This window comes from Jatropha curcas, chromosome 5, assembly GCF_041381405.1.
Source record: "Jatropha curcas cultivar XTBG-Jc1 chromosome 5, XTBG_Jcur_1.0, whole genome shotgun sequence".
NCBI classification, from domain to species: domain Eukaryota; kingdom Viridiplantae; phylum Streptophyta; class Magnoliopsida; order Malpighiales; family Euphorbiaceae; genus Jatropha; species Jatropha curcas.
Genome location: NC_143155.1, coordinates 30,392,142 through 30,414,090, shown reverse-complemented (window position 1 = coordinate 30,414,090; position 21,949 = coordinate 30,392,142). Strand labels below are relative to the sequence as shown.

General features: G+C 34.3%; 4 protein-coding genes across 4 annotated transcripts; 2 read left to right on the top strand and 2 right to left on the bottom strand.

The window, feature by feature from the left end:
• Window positions 1–772: 772 nt before the first annotated feature.
• WRKY12 (WRKY family transcription factor) lies at window positions 773–3,862 on the bottom strand. Its single transcript, XM_012228330.4, has 4 exons — window positions 3,306–3,862; window positions 3,096–3,172; window positions 2,586–2,750; window positions 773–1,054 (listed from the first exon to the last, which is right to left on the bottom strand). Exons 1-4 carry the CDS (start codon window positions 3,522–3,524, stop codon window positions 892–894), a joined length of 624 nt encoding a protein of 207 aa, XP_012083720.1. The 5' UTR covers window positions 3,525–3,862; the 3' UTR covers window positions 773–891.
• Window positions 3,863–8,596: 4,734 nt separating this feature from the next.
• NDKB (nucleoside diphosphate kinase B) lies at window positions 8,597–10,088 on the top strand. Its single transcript, NM_001308813.1, has 4 exons — window positions 8,597–8,647; window positions 9,011–9,059; window positions 9,214–9,445; window positions 9,974–10,088. The coding sequence occupies exons 1-4, from the start codon at window positions 8,597–8,599 to the stop codon at window positions 10,086–10,088; spliced, it is 447 nt and encodes a 148-aa protein (NP_001295742.1).
• Window positions 10,089–10,910: 822 nt separating this feature from the next.
• On the bottom strand, window positions 10,911–16,131 carry LOC105643232 (uncharacterized). Its single transcript, XM_012228325.4, has 10 exons — window positions 15,516–16,131; window positions 15,250–15,435; window positions 14,334–14,443; window positions 13,842–13,910; window positions 13,529–13,644; window positions 13,378–13,432; window positions 12,766–12,886; window positions 12,093–12,140; window positions 11,802–11,896; window positions 10,911–11,547 (listed from the first exon to the last, which is right to left on the bottom strand). Exons 2-10 carry the CDS (start codon window positions 15,335–15,337, stop codon window positions 11,446–11,448), a joined length of 804 nt encoding a protein of 267 aa, XP_012083715.1. The 5' UTR covers window positions 15,338–15,435; window positions 15,516–16,131; the 3' UTR covers window positions 10,911–11,445.
• A 2,628-nt stretch (window positions 16,132–18,759) lies between these two features.
• Window positions 18,760–21,652, top strand: LOC105643231 (dihydroorotate dehydrogenase (DUF3598)). Its single transcript, XM_012228324.4, has 5 exons — window positions 18,760–19,241; window positions 19,458–19,853; window positions 20,186–20,278; window positions 20,402–20,541; window positions 20,981–21,652. Exons 1-5 carry the CDS (start codon window positions 18,846–18,848, stop codon window positions 21,420–21,422), a joined length of 1,467 nt encoding a protein of 488 aa, XP_012083714.3. The 5' UTR covers window positions 18,760–18,845; the 3' UTR covers window positions 21,423–21,652.
• Window positions 21,653–21,949: the final 297 nt, after the last annotated feature.

Genomic DNA, 21,949 nt, shown 5'->3' with positions numbered 1-21,949 from the left:
TTTCAAACGCCAAAAACCCATATAACAGTATCCTCCGATCTGAATATTCCTCTCTTTTTTATTTGAAAAAGATCTGAAACAACAATTACCATCCTTTGTTTCCACTCTCTTTCCTTATTATTGATCCGTTGAAAGACCTAGAGAATCTATATATATATATATGCATGGTATTATATAAGAAACAGATGAAACCTTCTTTTTGGTTTTAAGACTCATCAACGGTATTATTCACAAAATACAAGAAAAACAAAGAAAAAGAAAAAACCCTAAAACGACAACCATTTTTTCTCATGTATGATCAGCACTCAGCAGGACTACCACATTCAGGTCCGTTTAAATCTGACACTTTTCTTTGGGCATTTACAACTAAGGACAAGGCTTGGTAAATGAACCATCCTCATGACCAAATAGAAAATTGTACCAAAACAAAAGAACAAAAGGAGAAGCTTTGTGGGTTTTTCTATAACTGGTTCTTTTGATATGCATCCTAAAAGGCTGCATTTTTAGTAATCATACTTGGCGGGTCCAGCTGATACTGGTTTTTCTGTGCAAGGAATAAGCATAAAGCTGTTTGGCTTGCGTAATACGTCCATTAGGAGCATGTGCAATGGATAAAGAAAACAGTTTTACTGTCCTCGAAAACCAAAAACTTCTGTAACAATTCACTTGCTAATCTGCGGTACGCACATATTCTTTCTCATCCCATTGAAGTGTTTTCATATAGAACTATAAGACTTGCTTCATAAAATGAATTGGTTTATCTCTAAAAATATGAGAAACAAAAAGCTACTAAAACGATTAAGACAAATATTGTCACAACCTCATACATTATGTTAATTACAATATTAATCGTTTTGTCTTGCCTAATTAAATAATTAATAATTAAAAGTGTCAGAAAGAGGTAAAGCATTCATGTTCAGATGAATTTGAGTCATCACATGGAGAGTGATTGTGTCTACCTTCATAGGTTGTTATCACCATTCGACAATCCTCTGATAATCTTTCAACCCTCTTCTTCACTCGACAATTGCTGTGGGTGCAACGGTAGTAACTCCTGCCAATCGCCCAATAAATAAATCAGAAAACCTTTGACCATTAATTTAATTTTCTATATACATTATATATGTATTGGGAGCGAATTTAATGATAAAATAGTTAAAGGACTTAAATTCAAATTGGTTTTATTTAGGTAGACCATAATCACATCACCTGCAAAAGCTCTAAACTAGAAAGTATCTTTGTTTTAAATACTAAAGCATATTGATACTTATTAAATATGATTTTGTGAAAATCTTCCTATAACTGAAAAATCAGCTATTTATGAAAGAACTAGAATACATTGAAACAGGGATTTAAAACATTAGTGAGAATGGTGGTTGATTGGGAAATTGCTTAAACGTTAATTCCCATGTATTTAATGATTAATTTTAAGTGAAATACTTCAAATCCTGATTTATAAAATACTATATCATAAGAAATAGTTCAAGAGATCAATCTATCACCAACCTGAACGAGGTAGTTCAAGTTCAGGACAATGCATGCCTTGTGAGTTTTAAAGCTATAATTTTCAATTTTCACTAAAAAGAAAAACTATTAGAAACCACTAAAAATAAGATCAATGTTGATATTGGAAATATATTATATTATATTATATTGAAGAACTTGGAAATATATATAAAAAAACAAGTAATTATAGTTCTTGATATATAGAAATTGTGTCTTACCACCTAATATTTGAACAATTTTTGTTCCTTGGATTAAACACTTTAATGTGTTATGTAGATTCCGCAAGAGTTCAATTGAGCACAATGTTTCCTTCTTAGGAGTGTTAGATTTTCTATTGAGTATAATTAACATCAATTGTCATTTGGGGTGTTTACAATTTTCTATTGCCCATAAGATTTTTTTTCCTTCAACAATGTTCACTTTATATATTGTCCAGACTTTAGTTTATAAAACAATAGATTGTAAATTTCCATTTTCTAATATAAGATGTCTCTTTTAAGAGTAGTCCATATCTCCAGGTAATGGTGTTTCTCTTTTCAATGAAACCGATGAAACAGTCCTCCATTGCCAATTTTTCTACTCCTCTGTAACTAACCATTCTCTCTTTTAGCTACTATAGGCTATGTACTCATTGATCAATAAGTTTGTACTGAAGCGTCTAATAACTTATAACACATCCAATAAGGTTTATGCAACAGAAGAAAACTGAGCTTGTTTTGTATTTTAAGTGTCTAATAACTGTTTCTTTCTCTCCTGACACTCCTACCAATGATTAAAAGAAGCCTGAAATGGCTGACACAGTGTACTTCAATATTCTCACCTACTCATTAACAACTTTGAATGAAATTATTATGCACCATTGCTTACAAGAGCTTGTAGATTTTGTCATTATTATTAAGCCGGCATGTAAGCTCGTACTTTGATAGGAAGAATAAGATATTTAAAGAAGATCATTTGGCCTAATTAAATTACGAAACCATTGCATCAAATCTGATCTCCGATGATTTGTTGGCACGCATACATAGATATAAGTAAATAAATTTAAGAGCGAGCATTGCAAATTAAGATTATTGTTATACCTTGGATGAAGGCTATTTTTGACAACTTTCTGGCCATATTTTCTCCACTTGTAACCGTCATCAAGAACATCTACATCGCTTCTTGTTTGAAAACAGAATCTGGGTTCCCTAAGCTTTCTCCTCACTTTCACTTTGTTCTTCTCTGAGGAAGACGAGTTCCTCCACCTACCAAAAATTTCAAATCCTTTTAAGTTTTTTTAGTTTCTGAAGAAAAACGAAAAAGGTAGATCTGTTGATGGACTGGTGGATCTGAGTATCAATGTGTATCAAGACTTTTATGTGTCAAGATACTTACAACCCACGCGAGAAAGAGAGGATATTAGTTGCTGTACGAAAGTACACTGTAGACAAAAGAAGCCATCCCTTCCACATGTGGGTAGATCTCATTCTTTTGAATTTATACCTTGAATATTTTCTTGGATATTGTTTGTTTGTATGCGTGCATGTTTGATACAAAGAGAAAGAGAAAAGAGAGAGTCCCCATAAAAAGTAATCAATGAAGAAGAATACCAAGAATTGTTGCCATCGTTAGCGCCAGAAGCAGTGCAGTTCTCTTCAATTCTAGCCTTTGGATCCAATGTTCCTACCTAATAAAGATTTTCCATAACAAAAATACAAAATATTGACTTAAAATGACTCCATATATAAACAAAGTACCAAGAAAATTAAACTACCCTAACTTCAATCTTTATCAGTATTTTTTGAAAGAATCTAACAAACCTGGTCGTTATGGCTACTAAACCCCATATGGTTATTGGTGGTGGTTGTTGTATTGAGAGGTTGAGATATTTGAGAAGATTGGTGTGAGTTTGAGGGAGCCAAAAAGCTGAAAACTTGGTTTTCTTCAAATGGTACAAATCCCATCTCATGAATTGCTTGTGGTGTGGAAAAAGAGACTTGCAGCTCATAATTTGCAACTTCTCTTTCTCCTCCTTCCATATTTAGATTTAGAATTTCGTTGGTCTTGATGAGCTTGGATGGATCTGTACTTGTTATTATAGGGGCGAGTGCATATCGGCGATTGGGACTGCCGTTGTAGAAAGAAAGAAACTGCGCTTGTGTTGCACGCTGATGATTCCGGCAATAGAGTCTCTGGTCAACAAGTAAACGTCGAATGGAATGTTTCCAGGAAATTATTCTTCCTCATCTCTTCTTAGGATTATAGTCTACACAAAATAAAGGACTTGCACAGTTTCTTTCTCTTTCTCTTAGTCTTACCCACATACACACACGACCACAGGAGCACAGTACTGCCAAATTATTAAGGGAATATTTTGTTTTGTACTAGAAAAAAAAAATATTTTAAATGCCCATAAGTTTTAGAGGGTGATTATATATCAGATAATTTTATTTATTAGCAATTTAAGTTTTATTTATTAATCGATCAAGTCCAAGAAAAAATTAATATATTTTCATTTATTTCTCATATACACCCAACCTAATCCAAGTATACTAAGATAAATCTTAAATGTGAAATTTTCATTTATTTATTGTTTTGTGTGTGAAACAGATGATTAATTATTATAACATGTTTTTCACGTATTCAGGTGTTCTTCCCAGCTTAAATTCGCATTTGCTTGTGTATTGCATTAATTGGAAGTGAAGGTACATTGACCTAGTTAAATGAAACTTTTCGTAGTGGAAGGAATGGGGAAAACACAAAGACAAAATAAGTAAAATATAATTTCGAGATTTGATGGAATATAAAGCTATACAATGAAAAATATTTCAATTATAATTAAAAATATGAATGATTAATCAACTGCAATAACATTACAAAATGTAAAACCCTATTATTATTATTATTATTATGTTAATTTGAAATCACATGTATGTGTTTGTTTTTTGAATGAAAAGATGATGTTTTAGATTAATAAATAGTATTATTGGGTAACAGAATGTGTTTTGCATTAATCCCATCTTAACACGCAAAACATTAAATATCCAAAGATGACGTTTAATTGGGGTTGGAAGGAAAACAGAGATATGGGTGATCCGCTCAAATTGCTTTCCTATGCTCTCTTCTTTCTAGCTAGCTAAAGTATTTAATCAATTGTAATTGGTTGTATATGGGTAATTAACGGCAAAAGCTTGGTATATTAATATACAGTTGGAATTAGGGTTTTGATTATCTATGCATGGGCTACTATTTCCTTCCATAGCCAAGAAGAACATGTGTAAAATTAATGTAGCATTAATTAATCGTCATTATGCAATATTGAAGATGGCATAAAACAATATTAAAGCATCATTAAAATTAATGACAATATTTAAATATATTCCTAAAAATTGAGTTTCACCTTTAATAATTTTCTAATATATAGTGAAATTCAAATTTGAAATCGAAAAAATAAATAAAAAGAAAGAAAAAACTAAAAGCTCCACTTCTAAGTGGTCATTCTTGTTTTGATAGTGGTGGTAGTAATTGGTGAGATAGCAAAGGAAGAAGTTAGTAAATAAAAAGTCTTGGGAAGCAATGAGTGGTGGGGTACTTGTACATAAAAACTTGCATCTAAATATGTCAAAATGTCGATGCAGACAGAAATTGAAAGATAGGAAATGATAGAGGTAGAGAGCCTCTCAAATCCTGCCAAATCGAATTCCAATATATATATATATATATATATATATATATATAATTATCAGTAATTAATAATTATGATTATCTCTATTTTGTCCTTCTTTTTCTTGGTATAAAATATTTTCCTTTATCTCGTCAATTTCTTACTGTTTCATTGCTATTTGTTTGGTTTGGGTATGGATAATCTCATGTACTCAGGAAATTTTAATCCTATATAAATGTCCAGTCAGAGACCACCCTTTCCCTGCAAAAAGCAACTGGAGAAAATGAAAACTGTGATCGTTGATCTCTTCCTTGGCCTTTCAATCGCTCTCACCTATTATATATAGTCTATTACTTCATTCACAGTGTCTCCTTTCTTCCCTTGAAAAGACCTCCCCAACTTCCCCCACGATACCAACAACAACAACTCTCTGTTATCCCTTCCTAAACTTACACCAGAAAATTAAAAAGAACGTCCATGAAAAAGTTTTAAGCTAATATATATAGCTTCAACTTGTGCGTAATGCATCTTTTTTTACTTGTATTAGGTTATATATTTTAAATGGTTTCTGATCTCTTTCTCTCTTTTTCTCTCATCATTTATAATTCATATCTATATATATCTGCAAGTTCTTGAATGAATAGTTAATGATGGATGCTTACAGATGAAACCAAAAAAGAAAAAAAAAAAAAAAAAAGAAAAAGAAAAAGTTTAGACCTTACTAGAAATAAATATTCAGAAAAGAAAGGGGGAAAAACAAGTCCTTTAACAGGCACCATTCATTTTCTGATGTTGAATGATAAGATTGGTTCTTTATTTGGACGGTTAAAGCAATTGCAAATCTTTTAATATGTTTTATAATCTCATGTAATGATAATAGGATAAGATGCTAAGAAACAAAAATGAAACAACAGAAGGGACATATATAATTTTTCTGCCTGAAATTCAAAAAGATTTCTCACCCAAGTCAGCAAATGTATATATCTGCGGAAATAACTGTTTGAGTAGGAAAGCTACATGTATATCTATAGAAATAGCTTATTGTTGTAAACCTGTTGAGCCGACAAGGGGAAAAATGGGTACATAAGTTTGAACCTTATTATTGTCATTGTCAATATATATCATCATTGATTCATTTTAAGAAAAATCGAATGGAATCAGCGTCAAATGTAACCTAGCTCCAATGGGAATGTGCATATTCTCAATATCAATTACTGTCTTCAAGATTTCTGTACTTGCGGTTGCAGTAGATTAATTCAAGTCAAAAAAAAAAAAAAAACGTTATTCCCCTTCTTTGTATCAGGAATTCTTAACTATACTAACTACCAACCGTACCCAGAAACTTGGAAATTTTTCAAAGTTTCAAGCCACTTAGTCTAGTTCATGCTAGTTACCAACTGTTGAATTTTCACAAATTAATAGTTAAGACCTTCTATATAACTTTCTAAGCCACAAAGTGCAATTAATGCTAATTAGGGGACGTAATATTCCAATTCACTAATGCCCTAGATATGTAACAAGAGTTTGCTGATAATGTAGCGATTGATACGAATCCAGACATACAGAGAGGTGAAAAGAAACACAAATGGGTGACAAGTTTGAGTGACTGCTTCTGTACCCAATAATAATTGCAAAACGTGTCAGCTCAACCATTGGATATGACTTGCACCGTCTTTCTAGATGTAGGAAAATACTTCCCACGTCCCGATCTTTTGTAACCTCCCAATCTTGAGAAAGCAAACTCTTAATATTCTAGACAAAGAAGCAAAACTTGCCACCACAGTATCTCATAGATTTGAAATTTGCATATTTTGATGGCAAGGGATTTATACCATTTTAATTATTAATTATTTATATTATCGATTTCAAGTTGGGAATGCAAATCAATATATAATACATACTATAACTATTCCCACTACGGCCTGCAATTTGTTGAGATTGAAAATAGTCTCACGAGAGCCTTTGAAAGTGTATAGAAGAATAATATAATTTTGAAGCACAAAGAGAGAGGGAAGGGCGTGGGTGTGGGGGACTATATAGCTAATTATCTAAAATACCGACTGCTTGCTTACCTACGGATCCGACATTTTCATCATTTCTAAATTTTAAGTTCAAAAGCGTAATAATTAATAATAATAATAATAATAATAAAAAAGATTATAACTTTGAAGCAATAAGAGAGAGAGAGAGAGAGAGAAGCCAAAACCCAAAGGCAGTATGTGCTGAATTCCATGCAATAATGATGACATCTTAAATCTTCCAAATTTCATGATGGTAGAGTGAGGCATCAGATATTTGGTGGATCCCACTTTGTCTCTTAAAACCTTTGTCCAGTTCTACTTATAAAAATTTTATTTCCTTCCAGACTTTGTTCTTGCAGGTAAGCCTTCACAATCCTCAACTACTTTTACCCACATATCCCATTTCAGATTTTCAGTTTCTAGTAAGTTTATGATCATTAATTAGTACTTAATCACAAGTTAATAATGTATGTACATAGAATAATTAAGAGCTCTTCAATCATCAACATCCATCTTTCTATTCTATAAATCACTACCAGTAATGATAATAGTTCATAATTAATCATGTGGGTCGAAAATCGAAATATGCTTCTCCATACTTAGTATTAGACATGCAAGCTGCCGGCTTTTCACAAATTTTTAAGATTAAAGTTATGGTTGGTTGAAGACTTATTTGAAATTTTTTTAAACTATTTAAATTCCACACCCCAAGTTAAAGTTTTTTTTCCTTTTCTTTTTTAGAATGAGATTATGATTTATCCATATTGGTTAACATAAACTAAATTCATCAAATTGTTAAAGTCTATATATGTTATATCAAATTCAGATCTCACAATTTTAAGGTTTTTGCTATCAAAATACTTTTTTTTTTTTTCCTTTCAAGCAATGTTCCTGCTTGTGTCAATGGCAATATTCAGAAAACTTTAAATATTTTTAGTAATGATAACTTTAAGTTTCGAATTTCTAATTTTACAAGTAAAATTTATGCGAAAAGTATAAAGAATTTAAATTCACCATCCAATAAAATCAAATATTTTTTTTTTCTTCTGAATTTAAGAAATGAGAACTGAAACCAGACAAGACCACCTAAATTCAGTGCAAAATATTGGATTTAGTGTTCTATTGGGCCGGGTAAAGGACGACCAGAGCCCAACTCACAATGAGGTCATAAGCCCAAATGAATTGAGGCCTGTAACCAAATGGTCCACAACCATTTAATCACAGATGTCTAATATGGGCTTTATCGAGTGAGAATATTAAAACGGGCTGCCTGATAAAAACGCAATTAAAGAATTTCCTTTGGAATATTCTTCGGAATTAGGGTTTCTTTGTACATATAAAATCTCACTGTCTCACGCTCAATCTCTCCGTAGCTGACCTCTGGATACTAGCACTCCGAACTCAAAGCTAAAAGCACAAAGTTGAAATGGAGCAAACCTTCATCATGATCAAGCCCGATGGGGTCCAGAGAGGTCTTGTAAGTTCGCATGCAGCACCTTTCTTTCTCTTTAAGTTTTATTATCAGTCAGCTGTTTAGCCTTTCAATTTTTCCTACCAAGTTTTTATCTTTATATGATATACGCACACACAAAGCTGAATATGTGTTTGGGCAAGCAAGTTCACAGACCAACTTTTCAATCAATCTGATCATGGAAATCTTACTTCAAATAATGCTTAGGAAGATCATAGAAACCAGATAAAGCACTTGATTCTTTTTATTCACTTCTATTACCCTGTAAAAAAATATATATATATCGGCACATCTGTTTTTGTTATCTGAGTTGATCACTGGTCGGAGCCATCGAGGTCAATATACTGAAAGATTTTGTTTTGGTTTCAGGTTGGTGAAATCATCGGAAGATTTGAGAAAAAGGGTTTCTCCCTCAAAGGTAATTAACTTTTTCCTTCACCAAATAGTTTGTTCTGCTATGTCTATGTACTGTGTTGCTATTTTTTCTTAGCGTAATTGAGTTATTAGTTTGTTTGATTTGGTACTTTGTACCAAAAGAGATAAAATCTGTTTTTAATCTTATTTTAATTTAGGTTTGAAGCTAATTACTGTGGACCGCTCTTTTGCTGAGAGACACTATGCCGACCTTTCTGCAAAACCATTTTTCAATGGGCTTGTTGAGTACATTATCTCTGGTCCTGTTGTTGCTATGGTTTGGGAGGGAAAGAACGTTGTAACCACTGGCCGAAAGATTATTGGAGCTACTAACCCTGCTGAATCAGCTCCTGGAACTATCCGTGGAGACTATGCAATTGACATTGGAAGGTAATCTGTTTTTTCTTGTCTGCTGTTACTTCATTAACTAGACATCTGATTTGTTTCTCATGACATTAATGTGGTTCCTGTTTCTGGTTGGGAATTAAAGTTACGAGCAAAATAATCCATGAGTGGGATCACATCTTCTCAAAATAAAGATTTTGACTTTTATTATTAGGTTTTCTTGTGAGCCTGGTTTCAGGGATTGTTCTGTTGTGAATTTTTCAATGGGTATATTGTGCAAGTCTTGATTGGTTCTATATTTTGATCTGTTGGAATTTATGAATTCAGATACCCTAATGTTGTACTTTCAAATGCAAAATTTTATGGGTGAAAAATTTTGGTAGTATGAACTATTACTATTAGAATTGATTTCAAGGTCATGGTGTTTAACTTAGATTCTTCCATATTTGGCCTTTGAATGGACTAAAATAAAATTTAGTTAACACAATTGATTATAGAGTCTATAAATTATTTTTCATGCTATTTTTTGGACCAACAGAGTCTCTGATTAGAGAAATTACTTGCTTTTTGCAGGAATGTCATTCATGGAAGCGACTCAGTCGAGAGTGGTAGGAAGGAAATTGCCCTTTGGTTCCCTGAAGGACCTGTTAGCTGGGAAAGCAGCCTTCACCCCTGGATTTATGAATAGACTTTTGGGGGTAGAGCTATTGTTTGCAGCCAGTCATTGCACCTGTCTAATTTTTAATGTCTGCTTGTTTGTGAAATTAGTGAGTTTTGACTTTCCATATTTATAACTAGCAACAGCGTCCCTCTTGTTTAGGGATCTGAGATACCAATTTGGGATAATTATTGTGCATTATGCTCGGCTTTGCATATCGAGCTTGGTTCGGTTTGAACCGATTTGAACCAATTTATATAATATTTCGTCGTTCGAATTGGAATTGCGTGCCTGTCAAATTCGTCTGATCATGGTAATTGTTCTTGTAATGCTATCTGCTCAAGCAATCGGTTAAATGATATATGATTAGTAAAAGGTGGTAAAAAAGGGGCGAGGAAAATGAGGTTAAAAATGTGCAATGGCGAAATTCATTGTCACTCTTAACTACCATTTTATTCTTAGGAGTATTGTTCTCTTTTAAGTTATGATAGCAGGTCCGTTTGAAGTTGTGAGAGGGATCATAGTAGTGGGTAATCAGTAACTTTATGGGTCCATAGGCACAGCCATGAATTAAGTCTAGGCAAATCAATCTCTCAACTCCGTGCTTCCATCGTGTTTTTGGAACTTAGCGTCAGAACTGAGAAGACATGTTTGGTTACACTGGCCAGTTAAAGTTCATACTTGGAAGAATTCAAGTTAAAGAATTATCAACTAGATTGATGGTTATAAGGAGGAGATTTCGTTTCATTCTGGACTGATAGACAGGCCTTGAGGATTCAATCAAGGTGCTCAGACCAATTCCATTGGAGTAATCGTGATGTATGAGTGCGTCTTGCGGGGGGAAATAGAAAATTTCTGCAATAATAAATACCATTGCATGCCTGATGGTCAAAGCCAAGCTAATAACACTGAGCTGCCAAAATCTAGCAAAGCTCATTAGTTCCACAAAAAACAGGCTCATAAAAAGGGGGTGAGAAACACTCAATAGGAAATCTGGACCTGAATTCCAGTCGACTTTCTTACAATTGGAAATAAACAATCCAATCTAGCTACCGTGATCTACAGGATCATTTTAAGTCACTGCAGTCTTGGTCTTCCACACAATGCGATAATTGAGCTGCTGTATTTGGATCCTAAATGCATTCACGCTTATAACAATGGTTTCTCCTTGCAAACTCGGAGACCTTTCCTCTTTCCAGTACAAGAAACTCAAACCGCCCACTTCTATGACTGAATAGGACTTTGCAAGTGAAGTTATAAAGAGAGGCACAAACCATCTAACCACAAGATATAAGAGGAGTTGGCAGAACCTAAAAAAGAAGAAGAAAATGTGCCTCCTGTTGGCACAAAACCTGATGTTACAACAGTTAATTCTCCAGCTGCTATCCTATCGTGTAAGAAGACTGTAAGAGGGCAAGTCTTCTAGCCGTGTTATGTCCTCAAGCAGAAGCTCCCTTTCAAGCTGACGGCGTGTGGACTTCATAACCGTCTGGACAAACATATCAAAGATGATAAATAGTAAAAATATAAGCATTTTGCAATTGTTCATGAAACTAAACCAATTTTCTTCTGAGTTCAAAAAACCATCACACCATGCACTAAAAACCCTCACAGTTAAAATTAATTTGCCCTTTCTTTTGTGAGTCCATGGATCAATCACAGATTCATGATACACAAAGAGAAAGGACAATTCACGCAAAACTTCACTTATTTCTACAAGAAACCTTATGAAAAGAGACATACGTTGAAGTCCATATATGATGCATGCATGGTAAGCCATTGGTGATCCATCATCTTGAATGTGATGCAGTAAAGAAGGTCAAATGCTGATTCATTCTCTGTCAAGGCAAAACAGATATACTTAAATTAAAGAAAACCTTGAAACAGATGATTTCAATGTAATTAAATGAACTCAAAATTTCTACTTGTTGCATAAAAGAAAAATATATCCAGAAAGAACAAGAAAGATTTTCCTCTTTTTTCTTTTTCATGTTCAGTATGAAGTTTTGATAACCACCAGGTGCTCAATAATACCTGATAGGAACTTCAAGAAAATTGCCCCCACCATTGTTCTCGGCTTGACTGTAGAATTGAGGCACACAGTTTATTAACCACAAAAATCAAGTTTCAGTCATGAATGATAAGAAATGTCATTAAGCTTTGTAGAACCAAAACATAGTATTTCCAAAAATCTCAGCCTAACTGTTTATGGCTTGACTGCAACCTTTTTTAAAAAATTTTTTTGATGCACTGGAAATTTCAAAAAATAGAGGGATGCGGGAGATTAAGACCTTGACTAGTACATGGCAAATACTTAACTCTTTAGGTTACTGACCCAATGGATGCATGATAGCTATTAAAGAATGAAATCAAACTTAATAGAGTTCAAATTTTTTCAAGAAGTCTAACACGAAAAATCCTAAAACAAACCATTATAAACCAGTATCAAGAAATTGAGAAGCCTCCATGAAAAATCTGGAGAGCAAAATACCACAAATGATATGCAAACAATTTCTTCAGGACATCCTGATGTTTTCTATCTTCTAAAGGATCCAATTGCAACAATTAAAGTCAAAGATGTAAAAAGAAAATTAGCTGCCATGGAACATATGACAGGGAACACTGATTTGAACAGGCATTAGTGCCGTCAAGATTGTGTTCTGGATATAACTAAAATTAAAGAGCTTCTGTTGTTTTAAGAAATAACCTGCTTCAAGATCAAGCATCTGAATGAGCATGAATGTGATGTTCACACCAGCTACAGCAAATGGGTATTCCCACACTGATCGGTCACCTTCTCGCTTTTGAAGAAGGTCCTGGAATGATTTCTGCATTGGAAGGTCAAGCAACTGAAAATTTATTCAACTTCAAAATGAAAATATTTCACAGGATGGGAACTGTTGCAAACCAAAAGCAAAATAGTGACAAAAAGAAAGGCATTTTATTAGCATATATCTCAAACAAGCATAGGAAAATTGGAAATAAGGAAATTATGGTGTACATTAATACATGCCAGCATTGTTGCATATATCAGAAAAACAGATCTGCTGCATAACTGACTCAATGTGTGGGGTCACAGTCCATGCAATCAAGTCAACATTACCTGAACTATTCAAGGGAGGCCACGCAAAAGAAAGCAAAAACAGAAAGGAACTGCTTGAACTTTATAGAGTACCGCCAATTGGTACCATATTATATTTATGCTCACACAGTATCAAACATGCAATTTGGAAAGCTTATCCAGGATCTCAAAGCATATAAGGAAGACAGGTACTTGGAGAGAGAGCAAGCTAATGAAAGGCATGAAAACAATGCGCACCGGGAAATTTCTAGCAAAGAACAGCAAGTTCTCCAATGATATAAAACCACCACCCCTGAAAGATAAATCAACACCATTAAATGTAACAAAGAAATAACAGAGGAATGAAAATGGAAGCAATAATGGAATCAACAAAGTTCTGCTGGTTCACCTAAAATCTGTTGATGGGTCCTTTCCTTGCCAACCCATTTCCTTCCACTGCTCAGATATCAAACCACGAAGTTCTTCTTCAGGAAATGCAGCATTCCATAGAGCCCTCAAAGCTTCCTAGAGTAAATGTAGCAATAGTACAGGATGGTAAAATCAGGGAGCCTTCACATTACAAAAACGGTGATCTAATTATATGTATGTTTGAGAACCTTGTAAAATAAGACAAATCTCGCAAACATGCATTTTTTTTGTTACATTAATACTGTTTGGAATCAGTTTCGATAAATTACTTATAACTGTAACAGAAGTTGTACCTGATGCTCAGGGATTGAACTATCATATGCAACATCTATACGACTTTGTAACCTCTGCAAGCATTCTTCCTGACAACACAAAGAAGAAAAAGAAACAAAAATTTAATTGGCATGATTTATACAATCACTGGTTATAAAGAAAGAACCCAGAACCAAAGAAAGATAGTAATCTAAAGATAGAGGACTGCAGCAATGAATAATTCTCATGCAATGTTAATGGGACAAGAAGTTTTAACTAAAATCAGAAGACACACGAAAAATAATAACAATGTTTACTTGAAAAAAAAAAAAAAAAAAAAAAAAAAAAACCAAATGATACAGTTTTTAATAAATAGTGCTGATTTGGTATATTGAATTATAGATTCAGGTGGAATCAAGAGTTTTAGAAATAATTATTCTGGGGGATCTCCCAATGAAGTTCTTCATCTGCAGCATAGAGACTCAAAAGGAAAGAAAAATAGCTGCAAATTAATCCTATCATATAAATGGCACCTGGGCAGGGGTTAAATCAAATGAAGGACGAGCATCATTCTCTCTTCTTTGTGCGCACACACAAGAAAGACCGCGACCAAGCCACGCTGCTGATCCTGCCACAACTTCAGCTGCAACAAAATGGAACCATCTGCTAATGAAAACAAAGTTTCTAAATGGTAGTTATACTGAAACAAGAAAGACCATTTCCATTATTAATTGTTGAATCAATTTTTATTAATCCCTCGATGCAAGAAGAAATATGACAATAGAGAGCATGCTTCACACTCAACTTTCATGCACAAATTCCTTCAGAATTCTATATAAAGGAAAGCAAACTTCACAGGTGATCATCAGATCAAAGCAGAACAAATAAATATTCAATAATATTTCTTCACAGCCACATTCATAAGAAGTGCGAAAGAGTATTATATAAGTAACCACAGAAGGTTAACAAAAACGACTCAAGGAAAAATGTGAGAGCAATGAGATGTCAGCTTGAGCATTCTTCAGTTTCACAATCACGATAAAATGGAGTAAGCGGAAGTTAAAAGCTTACACTGATTAACCCGATTAAAAGTGTACGCAAAATAAGACATCCATCCAGATTCCAGACACTTTCAGAAAAGAACACAAGGATAAAAAAAAAGAAAAAAAAGAAAAAAAGAATCGAATGGTAGACATCCATACTTGCAACATGCTCACCTACCAAAACATTGTTGTATATCAGCAAACATGAAGCTAGCCTGGATTTCGATTTTATTGAAACCTCATCATACATATAGTGACCTCAATTCACTTAATCGAAATTCAAAAAGGAAGAAAATAAAATAATTCGCTGTTCAGGGACAGAGGAATGCTAGTTTTTGACAGGGCAAAATGGACATTACTAGAAGATGTTGGAGATAGAAATAGAAAGAGGAATTCAATACAGTACCAGACGTTGAATGGCAGGTGCTGCTGCCTCGTTCGAGACCTTGAGATATCCTCCTGACAGCGACAAATGAGCCGCCTCTGTCATCCATTTTGCCCTCTTCCCTCTCTCTATCTGTCTCGACAATTCTCTATATCCACTTTATCATTTCATAGACCCTAAAAAATTCCTCCTCCAAAATCCACACGGCTGAAAAGGAAACCTTATCAGAATCCAATAAGCAAAAAAAAAATCAAATGCATTTAAATTTCACCGAAAGTTAATCTGACCTAAATAATATCGAAGCCCACCGGGAATTCGTTCTCCAAAATCCGAGAATCCAAAGGGCCAAATCACTACTAAACCCGAAAATGCCGACCCAATCAGTACTAAATCTGGATCGGAGACGGCAAGAAATTTGAGACTCAAAAATACAACAGAACAGAGAATGGACGATCCTCGTTCGTTCTGTTTAGCCAAACGAAAGTGAACTAAATGCCTCAAGAGAACAACAAAAAGCAAAAAGGAGCTCCGGATACTGCCGAAGCCGGTTTAAGAATGAGTAAATATCTTGCAAAAAATGGTGGAGAAGGAGAAAAACAAAAGCATTAATTTGGAGATCTAAAACAATGAGGCCATTGAAGTTACAGAAAGAAGAGTCCTCGTCTCACAGTTTCCCTGGATTTTTCATTTTGGAGGCTAGTTAGCGAAGAGGCCGATATTTCTCACTTCGCAGAGAGAATATAGAGGAGAAGAAAAGAATCTAGAATTAATGGGGATTTTAAAGCTTTTTAATTAGGTAATATTTTTTTTTTTTTATCATCATATTGACTTTGGTTGTTCGTTGTGGGTAACGCCGATGTGGGTGGCCAAAGCAAAAGCAAGGTAACGGTTTTGGTAATCCACGTTTGCTGGAAATGTGCTCTGAGCGGGAATGAAATCTTAGCGGCAACAGCCGCATGAGAGTCAACCGTTAGGCGTTAGGATAATTTTGTAATTTGATAGCAGAAAATATATTTTTTTATTTTAATAATGAAGGGGAAAAATATATTAAGCCACTTCTTTTTTAATTTTCTTTGATTCATTTATTTGATGTGATCATGCCTAAATCTAAATAAATTTACTTCTCAAAAAAAATATAAATAAATTTATATTCTCATTTAATATTAATTTACTGATGTTGGTTAGTTTAATTTTCAATTCTTCACCTAGGCCGGCCTATTTGATTAATAGATTTAATTATAAATATGAATCAAAATTACAAAAAATTAATAACTGTTAAAATAGTTAATAATTATTAAAAAAATTAATTTAATTTTACCGAATAAATCTAGATATAATAAAAAAACAAAATTGCATAATAATTTGTCAAAAGTGTGTCATTAATTGGGTTCAATAAAAAAGGGAAATGAAATTTGAGATAACGAAATTGCCCTTCTGAAAAAGAGAAAAAGGTCACATGGGATGTTAGCAAACGTGGACCAAGGGCATGATGGATATAGTTAAGTTAAGAGAGGTCCCACAACAACATCATGTGTACTTGCTCACTCGTGATAATACCTCCAAATTAGGGTCATGGTCCACACGCAACGCATGGGTCTTTTTCTTTTCAACAAAAAAAAAAAAAAAAAAAAAAAAAAAAAAAAAAAAACGAAAGCTTAAGCCTTACGAGGTAAACTTTACGTGGCAGTGAATTTTGGTGAGTGTTTTTTATAAAGCTAGCCTGCTTTTGCTACTTTATTACACGTGGTTAGTAATAATCCTAATCAATTAACTCCAAATCTTCCCTAACGAAAAAAATTTTCTTGCCTTTTCATTTATACAAGGAACCGCCGTAGAAACAGCTGCTCTATCTTCAAATCTTCAAAATCAGCGGTAGAAACAGCTACTCTGTAACTATCGCATGAGAGCACACTCATTGACAAATTTCTACTATCTATATATATATATATACTATTGTTTTTTTGTTGTTGATGGCTTGAATTTTTCTACTTTTCCAAATAAGAGAGGTAATTTTGAATTTTATTTTTATTATTTTTTGTATTTTTCACCGTGAGTTTTAATATTTAATTATTAAAATAGTTTAATGTATAATGACGCAAGCATGCGAGACATTGTTAGGTAAATGGTGGTGAATGATTTTCCTTCCAACAAAGCATATGACACAGTGATGGAGATTTTGTTGGACAGTATCAGTGGTTACCAACTTTATGGTCGCCATGACTCACCCAATACACAAAGAAAAAAAAGAATCTATTGAACTTGACATATCCAATTCAAATCCTTTTTTGGTAATATATATTAATCATCAATACAGAAATAATCATTTTCATAAAATTAAGAGTGCAAAATTCCGAATAAGCCTGGATGATTAATTATGATTTTAACTTACTAACTAATACTTGCTTTGATACGGTTGAATTTGGAATAAAAAAAATATTCCAGTTACCTATGTTTTAAGCATTTTGGACGTTCTTTAATTAGTTGTTTTCAGACTATTAAATAAAAGATTAAAGGAATTGGATCTCGTTACGTGATTAAAAAACTATTCATTGATTGTTTAATTAGGGTTTGGTAATAATGGAGAATACAGAGAAATTCCACGACTTGGAACTTTAAAAAATAAAATAATAATTGTTGGGCTACATTTATCGAACCAGGTGGAACACTGTCCAAAGCAAGCTCGTGATTTAGTCAAGATTGAGATGTTATGTCTCGCAATAAAATTAATAAAAACTTTATGTAATGAATGCCAGAAAACGAAGTCTAACCCTGAAATTTACGCTTTCAAATTTTCCAAGGAGATTGAGAGCCACCTTTTCCATATCCGACCTTCATTTCCATTGCTTGGGTTGGGACCCTTCACGCTAGCCCTTACCGAAAGGAAAAAACACCATGTTTGGGTGAAGTGAAGGGGGCCTCCCTTTCTTAATGACCTAACATTACAACATCTTTTTAGCCTTGAAAATAAAATAAAGAAAAGCTCAGTATGTCACCACCCCCTACGTGTCATTAGCCAATGCTTCAGGACTCACGTGGGCCAGATTGTAGTGCAACCCATTCGTCTAGGGGCCCATGATTAAGTCCAATCAGTATAGAATTGGAGAAGAGAAAGTAATGGCCACAGCGTTAATTAGGTCACTGAGGTCAACCGAGTCCTAACAAATTAGTTAATTATTTAGTACTGTTATATGTGGTGTGTTGTGGATGTCGATTGTCATTTCCTTTTCTAGGCTTCTTCTGCCTGGCTCAAGCAAACATGCACGTGACATGACACTAATAATTGATAAAGCAAACCTTAAAAACTCCTTCTCTTTTTAGTATTTGAATGCGATGTTAAATAAATGAAACCCCCAATTAGTTAAATAGAGCGTTTTTTTTAAAAAAAAGATAAGAAATTAACCCAATCAGTCTCTGTATCAGTAGTCCAAATTTCTGAAAACTATTTTTTAAGGCCCACGTAGTATTTTGGGCTTAACCGTCGTAATTTTCAGCCCATATGTATAGTTTAGGGCCTCAACTCTGCAACCACACTCACTTTGTCTCTCTAGAATCTGTATTCTGTTATCTGAAACCGAAAATATTGTCAGTTTTATTGAACTTTGAAGAAGAAGAAGAAGATGCAGTCATGTGGCCCTTGTCTCCACCTCTGCAAGACATCTTTCACCGCCAGTCATCAACTCGGATTTCACCACACCCTCAAAACCACCTCTTCCATACAAAATCTTTCACTAGCCTCTAATTTCCGAAAACTGAACTCTAAAAGACTCACAATCCAATGCCAGAGTAAACCCCACAACAGCCGTAGAGATGGAGTGAAAGTGAAGGGGAACCAGGAAAATATCTGGAGTATTGATAATGATATGGCCAGAGCAGCTGCGGAGAAAGAAAAGGGGAGAACGAAGCAAAGGAAGAGAAGAGGGAGGAGAGTGGTTAGAGGGAAGCGGAACAAAGGCGGTAGAATCATGGTCTCCGGTGCTATGCTTATGGAGGTTGAGACTGTCCTTCAAACTCAGGTATGCCCAATTTTATTTTATTTTATTTTATTTTCTGGATATGAAATTTTATTTATTATCGGCTCGGTTTGCATTTGAAAGAGGAAAAGACGAGCTTTCAATGAGAAAATGCTTTGCTTTATAATTCTCATTGCTGGATGTCCAATGTGATTTCTTCAATTCTAAAAGGTAATTATTATATCTAAATTGATGATAGAACTCGTCGTTTTATTTCAGGAACCTGTAATAAGACCAGCATGGAATACATTTGCAAGTAGTGTGAGTGGGATATGGAAGGGAGTGGGAGCAGTATTTTCACCCATCACAGCCGAAATGGAACCCATTGAAGTCGGAAGTAGGAATGAAAATTTATATGACTGCTATACTCTTTCTTGCATTGAGACAGTGCCGTCGCCATCTAAAGGACAGAGATCACAAATTAAAAGGAAGATCAATTGGGTGACTTTAAATCCTTATGGTGAAGTACAACATCACGTTGGAGGAGGTGGTAATGCATCATTACCTGCGAACCAAAATCATGTTTTGCCTGATTTTGAATCTTTTGACGTTGAAAGAAGTGATTTACTGGAAGAAGATATCATGGGTAATGAACCAGGTCTTGTTTTCTTTGAGGTATGATCTACCTAAACTGAGTTCAACCAGTGTCGAACAGTGGACAGAAATGACAACATTGTAGCATGGATGCATAAATTTTATTTTGGGGATCTAGAGCTGTCAGTTTGTGTAGCTTTTAACTCAATCATATTAGAGTTTGCTTATTCGTTAAGTCATGTTTAGCATGAAAGGAAGAGTTGCTTTAAACAATCTATTGATTCTTGTTTCAGCCATTGGTTGTTTCAATGGTAACTGCTTTCAGATATATACTACTAATACACGTGAATCTTACTAGATCTTTTCTGATCAACGAGTTCAATTACATACTAATCTAGTTACTGGATTGGCAGGATGGATCATATTCTAGGGGTCCAGTTGATATTCCAGTTGGTAATGTTGATGAATCCGAATATTATCTGACACCAACATTTAAATTTGAGCAAGTAAGTTCGGCCTGATATCGTAGTGTTATAAAGCTTTTTTTAATTGGACAAGTCAGTTATTCACCTTCTTGTCCTATATCAGAGGAAAAATGGTTGCCACTTTCTTAATGTTTTCCTATGTAGTGTTTGGTCAAAGGTTGTCATAAAAGACTCCGTATTGTGCATACCATAGAATTCAGTAATGGAGGTTCAGACATACAGATAATGAGAGTTGCTGTTTATGAAGAACAGTGGGTCAGCCCTGCAAAAAGCCGTGTCAAAAGGTATTCATGCTTTATTCCCATTGTTAATTCAGTTTTACAATTCTAATTGTCCTTGCGTCCAATCATACCAGTGGCAAAAAGGTTCATTTTCATCTTCTCTTGCTTCTGATTTTTGAACTGAAGTGGTAACCTCTCCAATTTTCCCTTGATTGTTCTGTTTGACATGGTCTTAGGACTAGATGTGTATGGGAAATGTAACATGATGCTTCGTGCAACTTTTGGAATGAAACTAATTGATCAAAAATAAATTTGGTGTTAGGTTAATACTGTATCTAACGCACATTTCTCTGACATGTTTAGGTTATTAACTTTGATTTAGTGTATGTACATGATTTGTGACTTTGAATAATCTTGATGGATAAACTTTACAAACTGACATTTCATAGCTATTCTGTCTCTTGCAGTGCAACTAACTTTATTCCTGTTGTGATGTGGACAGTGATATGGAGTTTGATCTAAAGCCATTTTCGCAGAGGAAAAGAACCCAGCCATCAGAGCTTTCTGGGTCTTGGAAAGTGTTTGAGGTGAGTGCTACTCCAGTATTTGGAGAGGAGACTTTAACTGAGGACAGCAATAGTGCCCCATACGTCTACCTTTGTACAGAAACCTTGAAAAAGAGAAGCTTGCCTGAAAATCCTGTTTACTTTGGGGAGGAGGAGATGGTAGACATGCAGGATGTGACTGTCCTTTGGCTGCCAGGTGGCGTCACAGGATATGTTGATGTGGACAAGGATGGCATACTATGCATTGGAGTTGGGTGGTACTCGGACGAGGGAATCAACCTTGTTATGGAAAGAGATTATGGATTAGATGGGAAGCTGAGGGAAGTCCGGTGGAAATCTGAGGTAAAGAGAAGGTGGTCCGATCCACAGCTTGTGTAAATTTTCAGTTGTTAATATAAAAGAGTCTTAATTCGTAAGTACTGACACACACAACTTGTAAATTGGCTTAATGCTTGGTCCATTGGAGCTTTTTGAGAGACGGGGAGAAACTTGTGTTGTGCTACAAGTCCATGTTAAGATAATAAAAAAAACAAGATAGGCTCGTTTTATTTTGTACTTCCAAATTTTTAGCTGTAGAGTTGGTAATGGTAAGTTTGGGTTTGATGCTACTGTTGGATTCTGATTTGAAGAGCAATAAGAGAAGCATAATATTCCCGAGTTTGATAAAATCCTCCATAGTACGGCCATTAAAGAATATTCAATACCAAAATATTTGTGAAAAACAAAGTTATGTTTACTCATCACATTCACTTTTATTTCCCAAGTAATTGAATATTCTTTAATTTCTGATTCCTTGTAAATTACATCATCCCATCAATGGCTCAAGAACTAATCACGAACTAAATCTTAAATTTTCACAAACATTTCGGTATGCAAAAACATATTTTAGCAGTTGCTTGCCCGGT

Excerpts from the sequence above, each read along its gene's own strand:
- LOC105643232 (XM_012228325.4), bottom strand. The coding sequence starts at position 15,337 with ATGGATGACAGAGGCGGCTCATTTGTCGCTGTCAGGAGGATATCTCAA. Across the intron at positions 12,887-13,377 it reads TCTTTGCTAGAAATTTCCCG|AAATCATTCCAGGACCTTCT; the intron begins GTGCGCATTGTT and ends CTTCCAATGCAG. Across the intron at positions 11,897-12,092 it reads TTTCTTGAAGTTCCTATCAG|AGAATGAATCAGCATTTGAC; the intron begins GTATTATTGAGC and ends TTGCCTTGACAG.
- LOC105643231 (XM_012228324.4), top strand. The coding sequence starts at position 18,846 with ATGCAGTCATGTGGCCCTTGTCTCCACCTCTGCAAGACATCTTTCACC. Across the intron at positions 19,242-19,457 it reads AGACTGTCCTTCAAACTCAG|GAACCTGTAATAAGACCAGC; the intron begins GTATGCCCAATT and ends GTTTTATTTCAG. Across the intron at positions 20,279-20,401 it reads CAACATTTAAATTTGAGCAA|TGTTTGGTCAAAGGTTGTCA; the intron begins GTAAGTTCGGCC and ends TTTCCTATGTAG.
- NDKB (NM_001308813.1), top strand. The coding sequence starts at position 8,597 with ATGGAGCAAACCTTCATCATGATCAAGCCCGATGGGGTCCAGAGAGGT. Across the intron at positions 8,648-9,010 it reads ATGGGGTCCAGAGAGGTCTT|GTTGGTGAAATCATCGGAAG; the intron begins GTAAGTTCGCAT and ends TTTTGGTTTCAG. Across the intron at positions 9,060-9,213 it reads AAAGGGTTTCTCCCTCAAAG|GTTTGAAGCTAATTACTGTG; the intron begins GTAATTAACTTT and ends ATTTTAATTTAG.
- WRKY12 (XM_012228330.4), bottom strand. The coding sequence starts at position 3,524 with ATGGAAGGAGGAGAAAGAGAAGTTGCAAATTATGAGCTGCAAGTCTCT. Across the intron at positions 3,173-3,305 it reads TTAGTAGCCATAACGACCAG|GTAGGAACATTGGATCCAAA; the intron begins GTTTGTTAGATT and ends AATCTTTATTAG. Across the intron at positions 1,055-2,585 it reads AAAAATAGCCTTCATCCAAG|GAGTTACTACCGTTGCACCC; the intron begins GTATAACAATAA and ends GGCGATTGGCAG.